At 35.5% G+C, this 24,417-nt stretch overlaps 1 protein-coding gene across 1 annotated transcript in view; it reads right to left on the bottom strand.

Moving 5' to 3' along the window:
• Window positions 1–767: 767 nt before the first annotated feature.
• Trat1 (T cell receptor associated transmembrane adaptor 1) overlaps window positions 768–24,417 on the bottom strand; it is a 37,915-nt gene continuing 14,265 nt past the window's right edge. Inside the window, exons 3-6 of the mRNA XM_077795525.1 lie at window positions 19,959–19,995; window positions 8,528–8,589; window positions 5,731–5,819; window positions 768–1,049 (exon numbers count right to left, since the gene is read on the bottom strand). Of these exons, the coding sequence (XP_077651651.1) occupies window positions 768–1,049; window positions 5,731–5,819; window positions 8,528–8,589; window positions 19,959–19,995 (470 nt within the window). The remainder of the gene's footprint in view (window positions 1,050–5,730; window positions 5,820–8,527; window positions 8,590–19,958; window positions 19,996–24,417) is intronic.

Below are 24,417 nucleotides of genomic sequence, written 5' to 3'. Positions count from 1 at the left end.
GTGTTTTCATGGGTATTCTCAATAGTAAAATATCTAGAAGGATATATAGACAGTTTTCCATAGTAATTTTCTCTAGTTAGTGGAATTTCTAAATTTATTTTGGTATTAGTTTATTGTTGCAAGAAAGATACATTAATTTCATAATAATTGTTAAACTAATGAAGCTATTCCATTTGGGAAAATACCTTTTAAGAGGATTATCCCACTTCTCTTACATATGTATTTTAATTTCTCCTACATCTTTCAATCAAAAATTTCTTCTAATTACAGAGTGTTTCACTTTGGTGAATGAGGAAATCTTTGTTCTTGTTGTTGTTGAATTATTGGTTTTTATGATTCTTTTAACATGTTTCAGAACACATTTATGCTTTAAAACTTTTTTGTTTATTTCTCTCTTTGGTATTTTTGTGAAGTTTTGACTTTGCTATCAGGCTTAATTTGCAAGCTGAATTTTGTTGTACTTTTACTACTTAGGCAATTTTTAGAGGAATTCATATCACTAATTTTTATTTTACATTTGCACTTTATTTTTTCTCTATTTGTTCTTTTTAGATATACATGACAGTAGAGTGCATTTTCACATATTCTATGTACATGGACATACCACTAATTTTAATGGCACTACGTTTAGTGCATATGGATATAGTCTCTGAATAAGACGTAAACAACCATCCCATCTACAAATAATCAGACTGTCACTCTGACAGGTCACTCTGTGCTAGGTGGGGATCTTGTTTTCTTCAAAACCATCTCCAACAGGAGCATTATCATTGACTTGGATCATAATCTGCCTGGTTTATAGGTTCTCTCTTGGCACGAATCAGACCAAACAGTCTGATGGGGTCATCATGAATGTTTTCCTCTATTGCCTGGCTTTCTGGTGAGAAACTCTCTGCCAAGTTGGTCGTAGAAATGCTGGCACCCACTGCATGTAATTGCTTGTCTTTCTCCTCCTCTGACAAGTGAGCATTCTGTTTCTTGGGCTTCCTGCGCTTCCCCTTGAAGCTGTGATCAAGGGAGGCGTAGCACATCTGTGTTTCAGCAGGCACCTAAAGAGAACGGTACGTTGATTCTTCATTGTTAGTCTGTTCATTCACTTTCATAAATTCTGAAATTTGTATGTCTTATGAAAAACAAGTAACTTGGTTTTGGCTTCAGCTACCTAACCCATCAATTAGGATAACAGAACAAAAATCAATAACCAACTCAAAACTTTTGAGTTGAAAAAGGTGCAAAGTTAACAACTATTCACCAAAAGAAAACTGTCTTTGATATTTTATGCACTCGTACTTTTTATAAAAGCTGTCAAGTTTTGAAGAATGTTTCCATGAATCTTTTCCCTGGATTTTTATTTCTTTCTTATGTCCACTCAAAGTGGACATAACTGTTTTAGATTGACGCTCACCAGTCCCTGTCTCCACCTTTACCTCAGGTGATTCTTACCCTTACGTTGTTCTTACTAAGTAAAAATACCTCAGTTTGTTGGGAAGAATCATGGTAGAAAGGGATTAAACATATGACAAGTTCTACTTTACATGTGCTTACAAGGTCATTTAATGGTACCCACAAAAGTCCCCATTTTTTTCCCTACACTTTAAGATTCATAAGTATCAAGATAACAACATCCATTTAAGTGACTGATAGTTGACAAAGAATTAAATTTCCCATCCTTCCCTGTTATTTCCTTCTTGTGTATCTGTGCCCAAATCCCCTTTGAGTTCATTTTAAGTTGGCCTTGGAGATGTCCATTCACATCTAAGATGTAAGACAGTCTAGTAGTCTCTCTGGCCTAGAGCTAGGTCAGAACTATGACAAAAAGGATAAAATGCTAGAGCAACTTGGAGAAGCAACAAAGCTGAGGCCAGGACCTTTAATTTGGTGTTAGAAAACCTAGAATTGAATTTCAGCTCTACAATATACTAATCATGGAACCTCAAGGAACTTTAAAAAAATCAGTTTTAAAACCTCAGCTTTCTTGCCTTAAAAATAAAAGTAGTAATGTCTGCCTCACAGTTATCAGTTATGATCAGTAGATAAAGATAATATGTATGGAAGCTGTAATTATTGTCCAAAAGTACAATGATATCATAATTATTAGAAGTTCCAGGCTAAAATTTAAGGATAGCCATTGAACCAACCAAAGATTTCTGTATTCGGGGTTTACTTTTAAGAATAGGCCAAAATTATATCAATTTGTGGATTCGGGAGTAAGGAAGTAACATTTGGATTAACAAATGTTAATTCTTGAGTAGATATCTTCCTATTGGTACTCATCTTCATGCTAAGAGTAGGATGTCTTATATTTTCTGTCAGGCAGAAGAGATGGTTCTGCTTACAAACTCTCTGGTTTCTTTGTAAAACTTTCTATTCTTAAAATATATGATTTCTAAAAAAAATTGCAACAATTGCCTAAGTGGTACCCTTGCTTTAATCTTTCCCTTCTTCCATTAATCCCATGTACTTTGTTTAAAGTATCTTTGTAAGGCACAACTTTCATTTTATCATCCTATCCCCAAAAATCTTAGCATAAAGACTAAAGTCTGAAATTCATATCCTGCCCTTTAAGGTTTTCTATTTCTATTCCCACTATGCCCCAACATAAATTCTGTATTCCAGGAAAACTGGACAATTTACAGTTTCCTGCCATACCTTGTACTGTTATCTGCTTTGTCTTTGCCCAGACAGAAAAGCTATCAGTGAAGTTTGAAAGATATTAGGTAACACAAAAGGATGCCTATCTTTTTTTTTTTGTCTGTCACTCTGTTCTATTGTTCTTTCTTTGATAATTTTCTCCCTCTTCTTTTGGTAAAGTATTCATATCTAGTTTTGGACAGGCTGTCAATTATAGTGCTATACCGCGAGTTCAGCAAAAGACTAAGCATGTAACCAAGGCTGGACCAATCATCAGTTGCCTCCAATCTCACTAGCTATAGAGGGTAGCTCAGGATGGGCATGTGATTTTACCAGATCCAATTAGATAAAATTTTTAGGATTGATGTATACATTCAAGGATTGAAATATGTCTTTTTCCTAGGGTTTAGAAAAACAAATCTGAGCTTTCCAATTACTTGCTCACCCTCAGTCAAAGAGTCTGTTGATAGGAGAAGATAATGAAGCTAGTAATTTCATGAGGAGATATGGAGGTCACCTCCATATTTAATCATCTCAAAACCAAAATACACCCTTAGATCTCTTAGTCATAGAGAGCAATGGTATTCCTTTTATGCCAAAGTGGTTTGAATTTGACTTCTGCACTTCGAATAATTTCAAATTTCAAATAATAAATGCATTTCAAATAATACATGTCTGGTCAACACTTGGTCAACTTTATCAAATGCTGTAGAGTTCATAGAATGTGAGTCCTGAGAAAGAACCAAAAATTATATATTTAATAATCACTTGAGGCTTCCATAAGTACTGTTTCAGTTGAGTGTATGGATGGATGACAGGGGTAAAGGAATGTGTACCTACAGAGAAAAATGGAAACAAAAGAGGATGTTAAGAGCCAGTTGAGAAATTAGAGAGAAAACGGGTTAAAACAAGTTTTGTTGTTCTGTTCTGTTTTCATTTTAAATATTGAGAATATTTATGCATATTACTAGATAATTAGTGATGATTTATTTTTAAAATGTAAGATGGAGAAGAGTTAAGTACTTGCAGGTATAGAATCCTGAAAGGAAAATGAGAAATGGTCAAGAGCATAAGTATGAGTATTGAATCTGACAAGGAGAGAGGGTGCCTGACATAGGAAGGAAAGCAGAGGTTGGTTAGAGATGGACATGAAGGCAAAAGGAAATAGCTCACACTTGTATCCCTCAAATTTTATGTGATACGGGACTCCTGTGGATTCATTTTATTACTAGGTTTCCTGATCAACTCTTTCTAGTCATTGGAGATTGAGGTATTGGAATTATAATCTCTAAACCACATGCATCACTTTCAAAGGCTAAGAAGATTATTTACATTTTTTCTAACAAAGAAATATTCTCCCTCAAGTTTTACAATATAAAATTGAAGACTTTTTATACTTCTGTGGTTGACCAAAGTAACAGAGTATGATAATGGCAAGCTGAGTAGATCATGATTTTTCTAATAAAATGGAATTGAACAAATATAAATATATTACTTCTAATGTGTGAAACTAAATTTGTAAGAGGAATGTGATAGAACAGAGATTAATTTTGTGAGTGGTATATTTAAATATACAATTTATAAAAGAGCACACTTAACAATGTTATATGGCTTTGTATAATTTCCACTTGAGTGAAAACCAGATGTAGCTCAAAAATGCTAACATATACAATTCCTGTGTCATAACTTCTATTCAGAATTCTCAGTACTTTACAACCAAAGTCCTGCAAAATCCCTAAATTTCATATGGGATGGTTATATTTTAATCTTCTATGAGAGGTGTCCTTTTATTATCATGGATTTAGCAGATCATATAATATCATGCATATTTTATCTAAAAAATATATTTTACAATTATCTGAACATCAGATGATAGATTTGAAGCCTTTATATTTTTGCCCAACCTCATCACATCTTGATTTCTTAAAAAAAATTTCAAGAAGTCTGATTTCTTAGGGAATTCACATAAATAAAAAAGAGAGAAATTCTACCTTAATGGGAAGTTTCTGAGATGTGACCCATTTGGGGGACAGAATGTTTTCCATTAGACAGGATAGGTTGGATTCTGTTTCCATCCTTAGTACCTAGGTGCCCCAGGACAAGATTTCCACCTTCACAAGCATTGGTAAAGTGGGAATAATAATGCTGCTTTTCTCATAGTCATCTAAAGAGATAGTACATATAAAGCACAGGATATCAGGCCTGACACCTAACAATTGCTTAGGAAATGCTGTCCTTTATGCTATTTCAAGGTAGTAAGGAGAAATAATATAATTGAAGAGAACTATTTTAACTGAAATTTATGGCACTTTGGGAGCATGAAAGCTAAGACTTCTGAATGATTTTTAATAAGGGTTAGTTCGATGTTTGATGAGGTTGAACTGATTGTGGCAGGAAAAGGAGAAACTATATATTTTTCCTGAGTTTTTGTTTCTGCTTAAGTTTCTGTCCTGCCTGTCCACACAAACTGTTGTGTATATTTCACAATTTCATGCCATAAAGAGTACAGTCAGAGGGCTGGGGATGTAGCTCAGTTGGTACAGTGCTTGCCTCCCATGCACAAGGCCCTGGGTTCAATCCCTGGTACCCCACACACAAAAAAAAGTACAGTCAGAAAATTATATTACAATGTACACTCATTTGCCTTTTAAAATAGAGGTATGCTGTTTCATATCCAGCTAAGTTATACTATAGCTTATGTTATTCTCTCTCTTTCTCATGGATTTCTGAGGTCTGATTCTTGTGAGTTTGTATGAATGTCAGCTTTTACATTTATCTTTGTGCTGCACATGAACTTTTTATTCTGAAAGGAAAATCATAATGCATTCTTTAGGAATAATCCAGCTTTTACCTTCAAATCTTGCCTTCGTATCTATACATAAGTTTGACTCTTTGAGTGTGCTTCAGATTTTGTTTACTTGCCTCTGATTGCTCTGTAGAGCTCAGGTCCCAGAACTTGATATTTGATTCATGCTACAAAATTTCCAGCAGGCTACTTCCAGCGCATATCAGAATGCAATGCTCTTATGCTCTTGAAACATGCCCATGTGCTTTGACCTGGACTGAACTTGGTTTTTGGTACAGAAAAACAAAACTCACTTGTGCAGATGGAGCAGCTTCTTGCATATTGTTTACAGGTCTCTCTGGTCGGGCTTTCATTTGTTCATAGCAATTTTCATCCATTTCTTCTGGAGAGTTGAAAAGATTGTGATGTACAACAGAAAAGAAATAAAGAACGTGAGCACAAATAAAAACACACTCTGCAGGAGAACATCATGCTAAATGAAATAAACCAGACTCAGAAAAGCAAAGATCAAATGTTTTCTCTCATATGCAGAGGTAAGAATAAAGTAAGTGGAAAAGATGGGGAGATTGGATATCGTAAAGATAAAGGGAAAATCAGTGAAGTGGAAGAAGGAGATTGAAAGGGAGGAAGGAGGGACAGGAAAGGGGAGAAAATGCAAAATGAATTTTGACAAAATTATATTATGTATAATTATATCACAGTGAATTCTACCTTTGTGTATACCTATAAAGCTTCCATTAAAGATAAATAAATAAATGAAAGGAAAACCAGTAGAGTCGAGAAAGGGGAAACAGAGGAGGGGAGAGAAAGGGGCGGGGGGCACCAGGGACTGAAATGGAGTAAATTAAATTTCATGTATGTATGATTTTGTCAAAATGAACTCAACTATTATGTATAACTATAATGCACTAGTGAAAGAAAAAATACATGACCAAAAAACATTCAAATGTAAATAAGAAACCCCAAAGAATTACTTAACAATCTTTTTGGTGGAGTTGCAAAGAGATTAAAGAAACACAAACTGCTACCTGCAGATCAGATAGTGAAGTCTTTTCTTTTCTTTTTATTTATTTTTAATTTTTTTGTACTAGAGATTGAACCCAGGGATGCTTAACCACTGAACCACATCCCCTACCTTTCTTTATTTTTTGAGACAGAGTCTCACTAAGTTGCTCAGGCCCTTGCCAAGTTGCTGACACTGGCTTTAAACTTGTGATCCTCCTGCCTCAGCCTCCAAAGCTGCTGGGATGACAGGTGTTCACCACCATGCCAGGCTGACAGTGAAGTCTTTTGCTTCACAGCATTAATAATGAGACAAATAAAAGTCCTTGGGATAAAAAATGTTTACCATTATAGGATATGACAGTCTCATCTTAAGCTACCATTTAGATGTTATAAAAATCCCATGTGTAAAGGATTACCTGTATTCCTTGTTACTTAGATATGATTGCAAATGATACATGGTGGCATAAAGTACAAGTTCATATATACATATATATAATATATTAGTAATTACAATTTTATAATTCTACAAGTAAGAATTTTTATTCATAGTCATGAATCAAACATTCTGATTTTGAAAAGAAGCCTTACATTAAGATTTTTATCTCAATAGTCAGTGACAAGATAGCACAGGCACAACCTAAAGGTCCGAGTCTGTACAATGCTGTTCCTATATATTTGGGACTTTTGTTCAGTGTTTAAAAGCCAGCAGACTTGTACTTATTTCATCCTACGAGGATGAGTTTTTTGAATCAATCCATATCTTTCTTCTTCCAAATATGTCACTAGATACCCCCACTTAGGATGCACAGTTACCTAAAAAATATATGGACTGTACCAATTTGCCCTCAGAGAAAAAAGATACATTACTATGGTAAAAGATGCCTAATAATCTTTCAACCCTTTCTGAAAAAGCAACACAGACAAATAGTCCAGGGTTCTCAAAACATAGTCGATAAAAAATCTGCATCAGAATCACCTGTGGTTAAATAGCAGATCATAAACCCAGTCCAGTACACACTTAACTCAGATTCTGGGGAAATGACACCTGAGCTCACTTGTGTATGGAAGGTATGGCCAATAGAATACATGAGAATTTAAATTCTCAAATATTACTAGTGGGCACAACAATTCTGCAAAGGGAGACAAGAGGGCAAATTATTTTTAAAAATGTATTTCTGAGAAATAGTTTCTGATTCCTTAGAGTTCAATGCTTAGAGGACACTTTGCAATTAAAGATATAATTAAGAAAATTCTTGGATCTGATAAAAACCTCACATTTCTAATTTTTGGAGGATTATATATTGTTTTGAATATAGATATTCAGCTACATCTAGTACATTACAGGAAATCTCTGTGTTTGGTCCTTAGAGATGAACAGGAGTTATAACCCCAAGTCTTTTCTCTTGAATTGAGTGGAGATTGATAGGGAAAGGGCAGTAGCTTTTCTCACTAGTTCTGAGACTAGACCAAAGCTTTCTATTTCAAGGAATCTAGGGTGCTTTGATTTTTAGGTGGTTATTCAAGGAATAAGGGATGCTGGTAACTGAAGAGCACTTTTTTATATAAGAACAAAAATGTGTAAATCACCTAGTGATGATTTAGCTGTTATTTCCTTATCTACCATCCATCCATCCCCAGGTCCTCTATTTTAAAAGAACCAGTTAGAACCCAGGAATCCAGAGGAAGTATTTATTGTTCCATATTATTTACAGCAGATTTGCTTTTGTTTATAGAGCACAAAGCACTGTTTCTGTGAATCATTTTCTTTTCTAGAAATAACTTTATTTCATGAATTCTCTGTGTGTCAGAATGCTTGGTAATAGGATCTTCCTGTATTCTCATTACTACTAGAGTGAAAGAAAGAGAATATAGAAAAGCAGGATGATGATTTACTCTTAATATCAATGCAGTTTATAATATACACCATTGGAAGCATATCCTAAATGATATACTAAATATATTTGAATTTATCGTTACTCCAAGGATTTTTTAAATGTGATTGTGTTTGAAAAGTGAGTTTTGTCAAATTCTTTGTAGAATTATGTGGGTCTACTTATTGATAGGTTATGAAAGAATAAAACTTACCTGGGATCATATTATCTAAATTACCGTAAATTGGTGTGTCTTCAATATAATATTCATCAACCCTATAACAAGGAAAAAATTTACATGATTAAAGTCCATTTTATGAATAATTCACTACTAACGTTCCTAATTTAGCCAAAGTCAGTACTGAGTTAAATACTACATGTTCTTATTCAGCCTCAACCAACCAAGGTAGATGTGTTTATCTGTGAGTGAGAACATCCATGTATGAATGTATGCATGTAAATTTAAATAGTTGAGAATGGGACTTTCTTTTAGGGAATGATTATTTAGTATTAATTGTGTGTCAGGTGCTACTTGAAGTACATTTCATTTTTTGTTCATTTTATTCTCACAAAAAGTCCAAAAGATAAGAACTGTGTCCTTCCCATTTTACAGATGATATCCTAGGCACAGAGAGGTTATAGAACTTGTTCAAGGTCATAAGTCTAATAAATAGAAGAGTTGAGATTAGAACCTATCTGTACTAACTGTATAACCATACTGTCTAATGATATTCTTTCACCTTGAATATCCCTCTTAACAGTCCTTTAAGATTATATTTACTAAGTATGTATTGCAGACTAATTAGATTGGCAGCTGTAATAAAATGATTGATTAGCTATTGCATCTAGATGCTAGGTTAAATGTTTTACATACATCATGTTAAAAACCTATGGAAATTCTGCAAAGACCGTGTTATTATTCCCCACTTTATAGAAGAGAAGCCTGAGATTCAAATAAATGAATTTGTTTTCCTTAGTCCTATGTGTAATGTCATCAACAATGACCAATTATGAAAACGTTCCACTATGCCAGTGCTCATTCAATCCTCTGGACAATCCTACAATATGCATATATTTACTTCTATTGTACATATAAGGAAATTGAAACTCATAGTGGGTAGTTAAATTTCTCAAAGACACACAGTAACTGGCAGTGCTAGGATAGTAATGCAAATTTGATCCTAAAGCCTGTTCTCTGTCCTCATCATGAGGAAGACTTGTAGAAGGTGGTACTACTAAACAGCTATAGGAAAACAGTCTAGGAAGTCATACCAGGACCATAGCTTTGTGCCCCTCTAGTCAAGAAAATTGACAAGAACACATGACTATTTGTTCTTGTTCCTTGATTAAGTTTCCTGCCAGCCTCATGTGAGTGATGCTATTATTACAACAGACATCCTACTATTGTCATCAGACTGTCACTCTACCTATGACATCCTCCCATTGACAACACCCCTAGTAACCAGCTTTCACAATGGCAAGCTGGGATCGGAAGAACGTATCAGGTGGTGAAAGTGGCATTTCATAAAATAGTACCAAGCGCTTTAACTTGGAGATGACATGTCACTGAGAGCTGGAAGGAATTGCATCAAAAGAAAAAGGAACTCTTATCTCAAGGTCTGACACCTGCATTACTCCCCATGCTTCTGAACGAAGACACAGTATGTATAAATTGTCAGTATCTTTAAAAAATAACAGTTCAAAGAATGCCTGCGTGAAATGGTTTCACAGTCCAGGTGCTAGCATGTCTTTCACTTAGCTTATAACAGAGGAACTCAGCTGTAACCTTTCTTTCCAGCCAGTAATTCAACACATCTTAATATTAAGATACAGAGTGGTTTCTGCTCAGGTTTTTCCAATTTTTAATAAGATGACCCATCCATTTTCCTAGCCCATAACGATAGCAGACACAACCTGCAAATGATAAATCATGTCCAAAAAATGAATATTGTTTCATTCCCTATGAATGAAAATAAGATGTGATTTATAATGTGGTGCCCTATGTCTACAGGCAGGTCTCAAATGATTAATCATCTCAAATAAACTATTATTCAGGAGCAGTGCCTAACGAACAAATTTTAAAAATGTATTTTTACTTAGAAATGCCAACTAGCTCCAGCTTATTGCAGACATGTAAAAAACTTCAACATGTGTTTGGCGGTATTTTATGTGGCAGATTACAGTAATTACTTTTTAAAATAAATTAATATATCAGCCCATAGCGGAGAGGCTAGTGTACCTCTGTCTGAGTTTGGGCCTGAGTTTGAGACTCTCCATTGCTCTGAGAATGACTCAAGTGGCCCTTTCACCGATAAATACATTTACTCGCACACCAAAATTTAAAGATGAATTAATTATATCTTTTACTGTAGCCCAAATTTTGTGTTTTAACAGATTTTTCTCTTTATCTTGTTTTTTAAATTCTTATTTTTAATTTTGTTGTGAAATATCTTTTAATTAGTCAAATACTTTATGATCTATGGGGATTTAAATAATTTGTTCAATTTTTTTTAAAAAAAAAGATCATTACTTCTTTCTAAATGCCCTTGGGCTTCAATTCCTTAAGTTTTAACTCTCTTATTTATAAATCAAGATTATTAAACTAGTTGATCTCTATTCTTTTCAGTTCCGAAATTCTATTATATAAACATATATGATAAAAATCCAAATAAAAATTAAAGACAATTCTACAAAACTAAATGAAATTGGGGCTGGGGATAGAGCTTATTTGGTAGAGTGCTTGCCTTGCATGCACAAGGCCCTGGGTTCAATCCCCAGCACCCCCCCCCCAAAAAAAAAAAAAAAAAAAACTTAGTAAAATTGTTTTAAAGAACTGAGAAATTGTCAAATTGAGAAAAAAAAAGTGAGCTTAAGAATCTATCAGAAAAAATGCTCACCATCTCTAGCAGTCAGAGAAATGCAAATCAAAACCACCCTAAGATACTATCTCACTCCAGTAAGATTGGCAGCCATTATGAAGTCAAACAACAACAAGTGCTGGTGAGGATGTGGGGAAAAGGGTACACTTGTACATTGCTGGTGGGACTGCAAATTGGTGCGGCCAATTTGGAAAGCAGTTTGGAGATTCCTGGGAAAGCTGGGAATGGAACCACCATTTGACCCAGCCACTCCCATGTAGGACACTCAGCCACTCTCCACGCACAGGAACTCCAGCTGCCACTCCCGTGTGGACCCCCATCTACCAACATGGGGCTCCCCTCGTCACCTCCATATTGGGACTTGGCAGCTACTGCCATAGTCCCCTATCCACATAGTAGCCTGCCTGCACCTGCGGACATCGCCAAGGCTCTGAAGACAGCCAACAGCTACAACTCTACATGCCACAGAGCCCATCTCTGAACAGGTCGCACAATGCCATCAAGCAGCTCCCACCCACCTGACCTGACACCCCTTCACTGAAAGCAGCTGCCTCCATCTTGGGTCACCAACATCTCCATCTTTAGTTGGGGCAACTACCAGTTTGGAACACGGGATAGCCAGGTACCCATAGTTTCTAACTCCTCCCTCTCCCCAGCAGCTGCTAACCTGGCACCATGACTGCCCAGTACAAAACAGCTGTCCGAAAAGGATGCACAGCTGTCAAAGGACAATACATAAGACCTCCAGAGAGCAAGGTCCCTTATTAGGAAGTGGAAAGGAGAGGGTAAATGAGACACATTTTAGAGACTAACATAGAGACCAGGAACTGTGAGGTCTACAGGCACGATGAGGAGATAAGACCAGGTGCCTACATCACAAAAGCAGGCCCCAAAGGAGATCCTTGAGGTGCAGCCTCCCATCGGGACCTGTGAGTGCCATACCCCACCTCCAGGTGCCCTGCACCCAAGTCAACCCTCACACCCTGTTAACCACCATCCTGAGGGCGGAGATACCAGTTAAGAACAGACAACTCCACCTATTGGATGAGAAGCGAAGCAAAAAAGATGCAGATCACCAACCAAAACAATCCTTGTTTCTTCCTTCAAGTTTTTGTTTGTTTTCTTCTCCTTCTCTATTCTTCTGTCCTCACATTCCCAACATATGTGAAACCAAGTACTGTGCAAAGCAACTCTTAGCAAATACAAAAAAGTAAAGAGACTATCCTGCATTCTATCAGATCCTAATGAAATAAAATTAGAAATCAATGATAAAAATTTGTTCCCATGATGTAGGCTCCCTATTTACCTCTCTTATTGTTTCTCTTGCTGAGAAAAAACTTTTCAGTTTAAGTAAGTCCCATTTATTGATTCTTGTTATTAACTCTTGTGGTATGGGTGTCCTGTTAAGGAATTTGGAACCCGACCCCACAATATGTAGATCGGAGCCAACTTTATCTTCTATCAGACGCAGAGTCTCTGATTTGATATCTAGCTCCTTGATCCACTTTGAGCTAACTTTTGTGCATGGTGAGAGGAGGGGATTCAGATTCATTTTGTTGCAAATGGATTTCCAGTTTTCCCAGCACCATTTGATGAAGATGCTATCCGTCCTCCATTGCATGCTTTTAGCTCCTTTATCAAATATAAGATAGTTGTAGCTTTGTGGATTAGTCTCTGTGTCCTAAATGCAAATCAAACCCACCCTAAGATACCATCTCACTCCAGTAAGATTGGCAGCCATTATGAAGTCAAACAACAACAAGTGCTGGCGAGGATGTGGGGAAAAGGGTACTCTTGTACATTGCTGGTGGGACTGCAAACTAGTGCGGCCAATTTGGAAAGCAGTTTGGAGATTCCTGGGAAAGCTGGGAATGGAATCACCATTTGACCCAGCCATTGCCCTTCTCGGACTATTCCCTGAAGACCTTAAAAGAGCTTACTACAGGGATACTGCCACATGGATGTTCATAGCGGCACAATTCACAATTGCTAGACTGTGGAACCAACCCAGATGCCCTTCAATAGATGAAAGGATAAAAAAAATGTGGCATTTATACACCATGGAATATTACGCAGCACTAAAAAATGACAAAATCATGGATTTTGCAGGGAAATGGATGGCACTAGAGCAGATTATGCTTAGTGAAGCTAGCCAATCCCTAAAAAACAAATACCAAATGTCTTCTTTGATATAATGAGAACAACCAAGAACAGAGCAGGGAGGAAGAGCAGGAAGATAAGATCAGCATTAAACAGATACACTAGGTGGGAGGGAAAGGGAGAAAAAAGGGAAATTGCATGGTAATGGAGGGAGACCCTCGTTGTTATATAAAATCACACATAAGAGGTTGTGAGGGGAACGGGTAAATAAATAAGGAGAGAAATGAAATACAGTAGATGAGAGAAGATGGGAGGGGAGGGGAAGGGAGGATAGTAGAGGATAGGAAAGATAGCAGAATACAACAGTTACTAATAGGGCATTATGTAAAAATGTGGATGTGTAATTGATGCGATTCTGCAATCTGTATTTGGGGTAAAAATGGGAGTTCATAACCAACTTGAATCTAATGTATGAAACATATGTCAAGAGCTGTGTAATGTTGTGAACAACCAATAAAAAATAATAATAATAAAAAATAAATAAAAATAAAAAAATAAAATAAAAGTGTTAAGAACAGGAAAAAAAAGAAATCAATGATAAAATAAAAAAAAATTACTACAATACATGGAGATTAAATAATATGCTACTGAATGAACAATGGGTTGCAGAAGACATCAAGGAGGAGATTTAAAAAATTTTAGAGGTGAATGAGAACACAGATACGACATATCAAAATCTCTGTGACAATATGAAAGCAGTTCTAAAAGGAAAGTTCATTGCATGGAATTCATTCCTTAAAAGGAGAAAAAGTCAACAAATAAATGACGTAACATTACATCTCAAAGCCCTAGAAAAAGAAGAACAAAGCAACATCAAAATTAGTAGAAGACAGGAAATAATTAAAATCAGAGCTGAAATCAATGAAATTGAAACAAGAAATAATTGAAAAAAACCAAAAAGTTGTTTCTTTGAAAAAATAAATAAAATTCATAAATCCTTAGCCATGCTAATGAAGAGAAGGAGAGAGAAAACTCAAACTGCTAACATACATGATGAAAAAGTTAATATCACAACAGACACTACAAAAGTACAGAAGATAATTAGAAATTATTTTGAAAACTTGTACTCCAATAAAATAGAAAATATCAAAGGCATTGACAAATTTTTAGAGTCATATGATTTGCACAAATTGAATCATGATTTAAACAGATCAATTTCAAGCAATGAAATAGAAGATGCCATCAGAAACCTACCAACCAAGAAAAGCCCAGGACCAGATAGATACACAGCCAAGTTCTACAAAACCTTTAAAGAAGAACTAATACCAATACTCTTCAATTTATTTCAGGAAATAGAAAAAGAGGGAGGACTTCCATACTCATTATATGAGGCCAATATCACTCTGATTTCCAAACAAGTTAAAGACATATCAAAAAAAATTCAGACCAATATCTCTAATGAACATAGATTCAAAAATTCTCAATAAAATTCTGGCAAATCAAATACAAAAACATATCAAAAAGATCATGCTCCATGATCAAGTGGGATTCATCTGAGGAATGCAAGGTTGGTTCAACATACAGAAATCAATAAATGTAATTTATCACATCAATAGACTTAAAGATAAGAATCATATGATCATCTCAATAGATGCAGAAAAAGCATTTGACAAAATACAGACCCCTTCATGTTCAAAAAACTATGGATAATAGGAACATTTCTCAACATTTAAAAGCTATCTATTCTAAGCCCCAGGCCAACATCATTCTAAATGGAGAAAAAAAATAAAGGCATTCCCTCTAAAAACTGGAACAAGACAGGGATGCCTTCTTTCTCCACTTCTATTTAACATAGTTTTTGAAACATTGACCAGAGCAATTAGATAGATGAAAGAAATTAAAGGGATATGGATAGGAAAAGAAGAACTCAAATTAGCACTATTTGCTGACAACATAATTCTATACCTAGAAGACCCAAAATATTCCACCAGAAAACTTCTAGAACTAGTAAATGAATTCAGCAAAGTAGCAGGATACAAAATCAACACACATAAATCAAAGGCATTTCTGTTTATCAGTGACAAAACCTCTGAAAGGGAAACAAGGAAAATTACCACATTTACAATAGCCATTGGCATTCCTCATGGAAATAGAAAGAGCAGTCATGAAATTCATCTGGAAAAATAAGAGGCCCAGAATAGCTAAAGCAATCCTTAGCAGGAAGAGTAAAGCAGGTGGCATCACTATACCAGACCTTAAACTATACTACAGAGCAATAGTAACAAAAACAGCATGGAATTGTAACCAAAATAGACTGGTAGACCAATGGTACAAAACAGAGGACACAGAGACTAACCCACATAATTCACCAAAAACATACATTGGAGAAAAGATAGCCTCCTCAACAAATGGTGCTGGGAAATCCATAGGCAACAAAATGAAATTAAGCCCCTATCTCTCACCATGCACAAAACTCAACTCAAAGTGGATCAAGGACCTAGGAATTAAACCAGAGACTCTGTATCTAATAGAAGAAAAAGTAGGCCTAAATCTCCATCTTGTCAGATTAGGCCCTGACTTCCTTAAGAAGACTCCTATAGTGCAAGATTTAAAGCCAAAAATAAATAAATGGGATGGATTCAAACTAAAAAGCTTCTTCTCAGCAAAAGAAACAATCAATGAGGTGCATAAAGAGCCTATGTTTGGGGAGCCAATTTTTACCACATGCACTTCAGATAGAGCACTAATCTCTAGGGTATATAAAGAACTCAAAAATATGTGTCATATGAATTGTAATGCATTCTGCTGTCATATATAACAAATTAAAATTCTAAAAAAAATGGGAAAAAAAGAAATTTGCACCGTTTTGCAAGAATAAGAATCATAAAGGTTTACTCTTGAAAAAAATCCTAAACAATTAAAATGGTTTTATACTATCTTCAGCTGGAAAACGTTTTATATCCTTTATCTGCTTACTTTATGGGTTGATATATTATCATCAATTAATTAAGTCATTTCTATCATCATAAAATGTCATCATTAGAACTGCAAAATATACTGATGAAGGGACTAGACTTCTGCAGTTACACACGGGTAAGGCTGGGGTGATGGTTATTTGTACATTAAAACAGGAGGCTGGAAAGCTCAGGGACACTGGAGCAGCAGTCAGAGAAGGGGCTCATTTGCATACCCCACTGGGAGTGTGTTATATCAGGAAAACACAATCCAGGAGTTCCACTGTCTTCAGCATTCTCAACCCTGAGAAGGGGTCAAGAAGACAGTGGAGACTAGTTATATTTAGGGCACTAGTTATATTTGATGAGTGTATTTAGCACCGAGGGGAAATAAAAAGGGTCCTAACCTGCAGAGCTCTAACCATCCAGGAAATAGCCCTAAGGTTGAAGAGTAGCTGAGCAGAGATGTTTTGTAATGCTGGTGGGAACATGTCCCAAGCTTTCTGAGAGAAACTGAAAACTGAGGAGTCATGATAAACTTGAAGTAATTGTAATCCAGGACTGCTTTCCTAGAGTAGGCTGAACAAGCTGCAAATGGGTATGAGTAGTCTTAGATTTTAATTCTCAACCAATAAAGTAGCACCTTTTTTTTTTTTCGACTAACCTCTGTAAAATTCACCAATGCTTATGTTTCCAAAACTACAAAACTACCATTGAGAGAATTTGATTAAAATTCAGAGTAGTCTGGATCCTAGACCCATGGTATTCCCACTACACTAACTTTCTTACACAAATAAAAAGCCAAGAATTGTGTAGAATCACAGTTAAAATGAAAACCAAAGTGGCCCCAGGGTAAATACCAGAAAGCGAGTTTATTTGACTTTCTGTTAGATTTATGCTGTTCTTAAATTGATCATGTTTCTGACCTACAAGTACAGGAAGAGCAGGGATTTGGGGACGCAGGACAATGAAGATGAGAGAAGAAAAACTTTTCCCCTTTTGGCCTAGCTTCCCACCTAGACAGATGCTGGGCAAGGGCAGGGAAGAAGCACAATGGAAAACCCAGTATGATGGGAGCTAACTACCTTCTTTCTTGCTATAAGCCACTTTGGAACTGAAAAGGCATAACTCATTCTAGACCTACCTTTAAAAGATGGTCTTGTTTCCACTTACTCTGTTTTAACATTTTTAATTTTAGTAGCTGTAGAGTTTTTTTTTTTTTCCTGGAGCTTTAAAGCTCCCATACAAAAGTGATTTTGTTTTCGAACTCCATAATCAAGAGAAATAGAGCAGTTATGAAGTTTATACCTGGACGCTGTGAATTAGCATGCTTTTCTATAGATAACATCTGCATTGCATATTCAGATTTTGCCTAAGTGGAGATTTATTACACAAGACAAGAGATGATTGGATCCTTGAAGGAAGGATCTGTGTCTTTTCATCTTTGTATTTCTATTGTTGCAGGACAGTTCTCCAGGTGGCCTTGAAACAATCAAGTTCTCCTCCTCTGTCATTTGTAATTCTCAAGAACAAGTAAAAATGTTCTAAAGAACAACCTCCAGGGATGAAGAGTAGCTGGCTTCAGCAGAACAGACTCTAGTCCCCCACAGAGACAGGAGGTTCCTTCATCATTAGCCCACCACAGCATTTTGCTCCAGGGTATAAAACCCAATGTGGAGCCAGCTCAGGAGGCTAAGGCAGGAGGATCTTATTCAAACCCAGCCTCAGCAATTTAGCAAGGCCCTACGCAACTTAGTGAGACCCTGTCTCTAAAGGAAAAAAAAAAGAAAGAAATAATTTAAAAAGGGCTGGAGATGTGGCTCAGTGGTTAAGTGCCCCTGGGTTCAATCCTTAGTACCAAAAATAACAAGGTGGGCTGCTTTCTGAGGTCTCTTAATTCCAGTGCAAGGGAGTCACAAGCAAATGAGAATACTATTCCTGGACAATTTTCCCGAGCACTGAAAAAGTAACTCACAATGATTTCTAGACTTTTGTTTTCCATTGCTTCATATTTGTGTGTAATAGATCTTCCACATGTAGCTCATTATGTGTGTTGTGTGTCTTGTCACACAAGACACAAGCAAGTAAAAACCACGCAGCCAAAGATGCAGCAGACTGAAGTGATAGAACTCTGTCTCCGGGTGGTTGCCATAGTGATGATCTTTGTTTTCCTCCATGTGGTGTGGATCTTCCCTTGGGTTTGGTCATTAGTGAGCTGGTTTTGCAATTGTCTAAAACAGTGCTTATTGTTGAGTGAATATTTATGGAATGAATGAATGTTATAAAGGCACTATGGGGTATGCCTGTAATCCCAGGTACTCAGAAGGCTGAAGCAGGAAGATCACAAGTTTGAGGTTAGCCTGGGCATCTTAGTGAAATTCTGATTCAAAATAAAAAGTAAAAAAGCCTGGGAACATAGATCAGTGGTAAAATAACCCTGCGTTCAATCCCCAGTACCATCACAAACAAACAAACAATCAAAACCAGCTACGTTTTCACATTTGCCCTGCATCAAAGAGCCTGTTTGCATGGAGATGGGTATTTTATCAAATTTCCCTTCCAACTCCTTCCATTCTAATTCACAAACCATTCTTTAGTTAAATGATGTAGTCATAGATTTCTATCACACTGCATCTTAATTACCCTTCAGATGAAAATCAGTCATCAAGGAGATTAGCCTCTACTACATGGTTATATAGGATTATTTTTGTCATATTTTTTGGTAATAAACAAAAGAGTAATGAGCAAATCACTCCTGATATGAACTAATGACTTGAAAATTATTGCTTTATAGGAACTCCAATGCAAAAAATAAATAGTCATAAAACTAAAAATTTTGTGTGTGAGTAGGTCTGCCTGCAGCCCAGATCTTCCATCTGTTAGACATTTTACATAGAGAACAACTAAAACCATTAGAACCCCAAAGGCTTATGATATTATGCTATGCAGTTAGAAAGTTCTCTGTTTTTCAAAGGCCTGTCAGTCCACCGTTTCAGAGCCTTGAAGAGGCCTTGAAGGCCTCTAAGAAATTCTCTTTATTTAGATTGTTTTTTACTCCTAAAATGGAATCTCCACTAAAATGACACATTAGGGTTAGAAATACTGTCTGAAAAATGAAATTTCTTTATTATGATTTATGCTATAAACATCTTTAAAAGTATTAAACTATACAAATTTCTCTGTAACTAGATCAATAAATATTAAAGGGAATAAATATTAAAGAATAACTGTAACTGAATGCTCTATTAGATAATTGATTCATTCCACTTACCTATTGATTCACATGACCCTTATAAACAAACAGCGTGCCACTAGGCTTATTGGTATATGAGATATTGCCAGATTTTTCTCTACTCCAGATTCTGAAGTGCAGCATAATTCTATATAAAATTCACCCGTGCTTTTAAAATTTTAGTTGAATCATAATCTAGTATATCTGCTTTGGGAATTAATGAGAACTATAGATGCGAGGTTAGAGTTTCATTTCATTCTTCACTCGGCTGTTTGATTGACTCAGGATTTGTTAATAACTAGAGTGGATAATAATGTTAGAGCATCTAATCTTCAGATGAGAGTAAAAATAATTAAAATTCACTTTCATTTTATTTTAACCCAGGTGCAACATCCCTGAATCAAATCTATAAGCAATATAGCCTTTGTTACTCTCCCTCAATAATTGGGAATCATAAAAGATGATTCAATTTCAACATACCTGGGAATGAAGTCATCAGAGCATCTGTACATTTTATCTGAAAAATATCCAAAATATACAAATTAAAAGAAACTTTGGCATACATTCGCTAAATCTTCTACAGAGTGTTCTGAGGGGAGTTTAGCCTCCATGTAATTTAACTTATTTGATCATGCCATTCAGGCCACCACTAATTGAACTTGAGATGCTATGGTTTGATTGTTCCCCGAGGGTCCATGTTTTAAATGCTTGTTCTTCAGAATGACAGTATTAGAAAGTGCTGTGGAATCTTTAAGAACTGGTGCCTGGGGTGGGGTAGGGGTCCTTGGACATTAAGTATATTACCCTCAGAAGGGATTAGGTATTTTCTCAGGAACCCCTAAGTAGTTCTCAGCAGAGGGTTAATATAATAGAAGAAAGACTGCTCACTCCCTCTCTGCCTTCTGGCTGGAGCAGCGATGACTTACTTCAACCCAGGCTCCTGCCATTGTTATCTGCAATGAGGTGATTTGGTCAAGGGGCAGCAATATAGAGCCTGCATTATGCTGTTTGCATTTTGAATCATCAAGACCATGAGCTAAACAAACCTGTTTTCTGTATAAAGTTAGCTGCCTCAGGCATTTCATTGTAGTGATTGAAGCTGACTAATACAAGAGATGAAGACATTCTGCTATTTGGGCCAATCAGATTCTATCATGGTAATATGAGATGATACAGAAGCCAGAGGCAAGGCCATTTTATGCAGAGGAAACACTAGGCAGAGAAAGCTGGAACTGGTATTCCTGCCTTCTTTGTGGCTCCTGTCCATTGTGGAACATGGACACATTTTCTGCCTTTGAATTCCATCAACACTTCTGCATCCTTTTGTTAGCTTCCTTCTTTGCCATATTGGTTTGAGTAGGCTTTTATTTGTTACCCCTCAAAAAATAATAATAATAATAATCCTAAGAGAAAGTCCTTTTACTAGCTATCTATTTATCTATTTTTAAAATGTTAACATTTCTTGGCATCTGAACAACAACATAAAAGTGATGCTAAGAAAGTAGTTTCAATCATAAATCCTTCTTATCTACATGCAAATAGTGGTAAGTAAAGGTGACAGTTCTAGGGAGAAGAGACTGGGGAAGAGGTGAAACTTAACCTCTAAAATTAATCAAAACAGTAAAATAGCTTCTAAAAGAAATAGTTTTCTTTAGTCTGAAAATACAAGACTGACCAGGAATATAATATTGGACAATGAAACCATAAAAACAATTATGTGCCAAATCTCAGGAAGTAACCCACTGTTGAACCTTGAAACTTGCACATCAAAGGTAAATAATTTCTAGTTAAATATATATTCAAAAGATATTGGAAATACAGTTTTAAGAAATTTATTTGGTGAAGGCAATCAATTCATAATGAATTGTTGGAGTATGTTAAGAAATATTCAGGGAACATTTTTGGTAATTAAGATCAATATTGTGATTTTCATTATCCATCAATGAATTTTCTTTGATTTTTGAACTAGATATATAGCATGATATTTATTACATTTTAATTTCTTATTTTTTAACCTGACATTAAATAAAAGCTAAACCCTTTCAGAAGCTATTCTATAAAAATAGAGACCAATATTATCTAAGTCTATGGCAATGACCCAGAGACAGCAGTAACTTTATCTTTTAGTTTTAATATAGGAAACATAGTGAGAGTTGGTAAAGAACTAGCAATAACATTTTCAAATAATTGAGTAAGTCACCAAGCAGCTGTGAAGATTATTTTTAGCTAGATTTAGTGCAACAATGTTGTTATCCTTCAGAGGAGTTATATACTGGTAAGGTAATATTAGGGGAACAATATATGAAAACAGTCAAATTGCCAGATGAAATGAACATGTTACATTGTGATGCATTTGGAAGAATTCTGTGAAGGACCAAAGGAGGAAAGGTTTTGCACAGCATATATACTAAGCTGCTATGGAACTCAAAATAATGAATGTAACCCATTGGGACCTGTCAGAAATACACTTCTTCCAGCCCACAGGAAATGCCCTACCATGAACTGCATATAATAGAGGCAGTTATTTTCAACTACTTTCAGATTAGACTTGTGAATGTAAACACACACAAATGCCAGTGAAAGCCAAAGGTGATCTGAAAGATGCTATACAGTAGTTACAAGTTAATGAGCACCCAGCAAAATCAGGAAGCCTGAGAAATATAAATTAATATGTCAATATTATTAGGATAATAATTACACAATAACCAACAATAATAACTAATTAGTTATTATAGACCATAAAATTGTAATGTGGAAAATAAAATATGTATATAGTATGTGTTGATTTCTTTCTGTGAGAAAGAAATGTTCATACTCATGCCATAAATTATTATTCAGATTTATCTATAATTAAAATGATGTACAATAACTTAAAAAAACTGTTGTCTGATGTATCATAGAACAAATTTAGGGCTAGGAATCAGAAGATACTGGATATGATATGAGCTCAGCAATACATTTGTTATGTGACAACATGCAAATTATTTAAAAATTCTGATTCTCAGCTTATTCACAAGGTAGGAATAAATCTACTCCTGTGTCATGCAGTATATTTAAAAAACAAATGAGATGATTTCTGTGAAAAAATTTTACAAAATGACAAAGTTACTTGTTCATGTTACATATTCTAAATACATACCACATAACAAGCCACAATTTAATTGTGTTCAGTTGAATTGGGACATTTCCTTATTAAATGAACTAGCTGAAAATAGACTGATATTATTAAGATGGTATTTTAACACTGAAGTTAAAAATATTTATAAGTAAAGCTTGACCTGCAATAAAATTGTTGAAATCTCCACTTTGATAAGAGGAAAGTCACCAGATGAACATTAATATGAAAGAAAATAAAGAATATATATATATATATATATATATATATATATATATATATATATATATATATATAAAATTTGAAAATAAAATGTGAATGAAAAATATTTGAAAATAAAATAATATCCTTGCTTAATAAGGATAGGGAAAAAAGATAGGTAGATAGTGGAGTAAGTAAAAGTATTTCCCCAAACTAATATTTTTAAAAGATAATGTGAACTCTCCAAGGAGAAGTACTTGAGTATGAATATTGGAAAGTATACTCATATAATGAGTCCCCTTGTGTCACCTTGTAAAAGGGAAATATATCATAAGGAGTAAAAGGCACAAAAGGAGGAGGAGGCGGAAAAGGAGAAAGAGAAGGTGGAGGACGTGGAGCGGGGGAGCAAAATCCACCACAAGAAAGTATGAGCAAAAAGCTTTGTGGGGAAAAGGGCATAGAGGTAGCTGTATAAAGAACACAATAGAATAATGTGTGAGGCTTCCATGAGAGGAAAGGGGACTGAATCAATGTGAAAGAGAAGAAAATAAGTGATGGAACCATTATCCATCAAGATCAACTACACTGAAGCAGCACACTGAGAGAGTTCAAAGACATCACATTCTGGGCTATTCTTAGAATTTAAATGTGTAATCTGGAGCTGGACCATCAATATTTGGATGATTTTAGTTTTACAGTCCTTCCTAAAGGAAGGTGAACAACTATAATCTCTTTAAATGGGAAGTAGTAATGGAAAATGGAGGGGTGACAGCTAAGTGTGAAGGTCAGCAAGCTCAGGCTTCTGAAAAGAGCTGGCTCTGGCATGAGAGCTGGTGAGTTTATTTAAAAATAGATGGTATGACTTAAAGGCTGCCTAGTCATTTCAATCATATTTAACAAAATTACAAAGTGTCTGCTTTGTGATAAAGTGGTGAAGGGTGCAAGATGGTGTGTGAGAAGAGCTGGGTGAGTTTTCATGATCCTCTCCTGTGATTCAGATGCAGACTCTTGCGGTCGGGTACACAGAAAAGAGGATGAGAAGCAAATGTATTTGCTTTTATGTTTTCTTCTTTAAAAGGTACACCCTTCTAAGCACTATACACTACAACAAGAAACAATAGCTCATAGTTTAATCCCCACAATAGAATCTTTCTGATTAATTTTCCATGAGAAATGTGAGAAATGTGTATTATTTTCTAGAGAAGAGGAGATACACTGACAGGACTTTGATGTATGTGCAAACCGTGCACTTGTTTATCCTTCTCGAAAGAATTGGAGAAGTAATGTTCCTTGGATTTAAAGAAGGAAAAAGCTAATGTATTCCTATCAGGAAAATGAATAAATATAATCCTCCTAAAAGAACAGATTTGGACAAAGAATCACATAAAAATGAAAGATTTGTTTGGGGGAGGAAAAGAGAACTCTATTTCAAAGCTTCTACCCAGCTGCTACAGAAAACATCAAGGAAAGGCTTATCTTGTCTATCTGATTGAATGTGCAGATATTATATTGTCACAAGGATGGAGATTTTCTTTTGTAAGCTATTTAATACACCAGCAAAACTTATTCACCCACTGTTTGCCAAGGTGGAGTCAGATCTTGCAAGTTTCTTAGCCACAAAGA

This window comes from Urocitellus parryii, chromosome 2, assembly GCF_045843805.1.
Source record: "Urocitellus parryii isolate mUroPar1 chromosome 2, mUroPar1.hap1, whole genome shotgun sequence".
In the NCBI taxonomy this organism is placed as follows: Eukaryota; Metazoa; Chordata; class Mammalia; order Rodentia; family Sciuridae; genus Urocitellus; species Urocitellus parryii.
The sequence above is the reverse complement of the archived record's forward strand: the minus strand, read 5'-3'. Positions and strand labels throughout refer to the sequence as shown.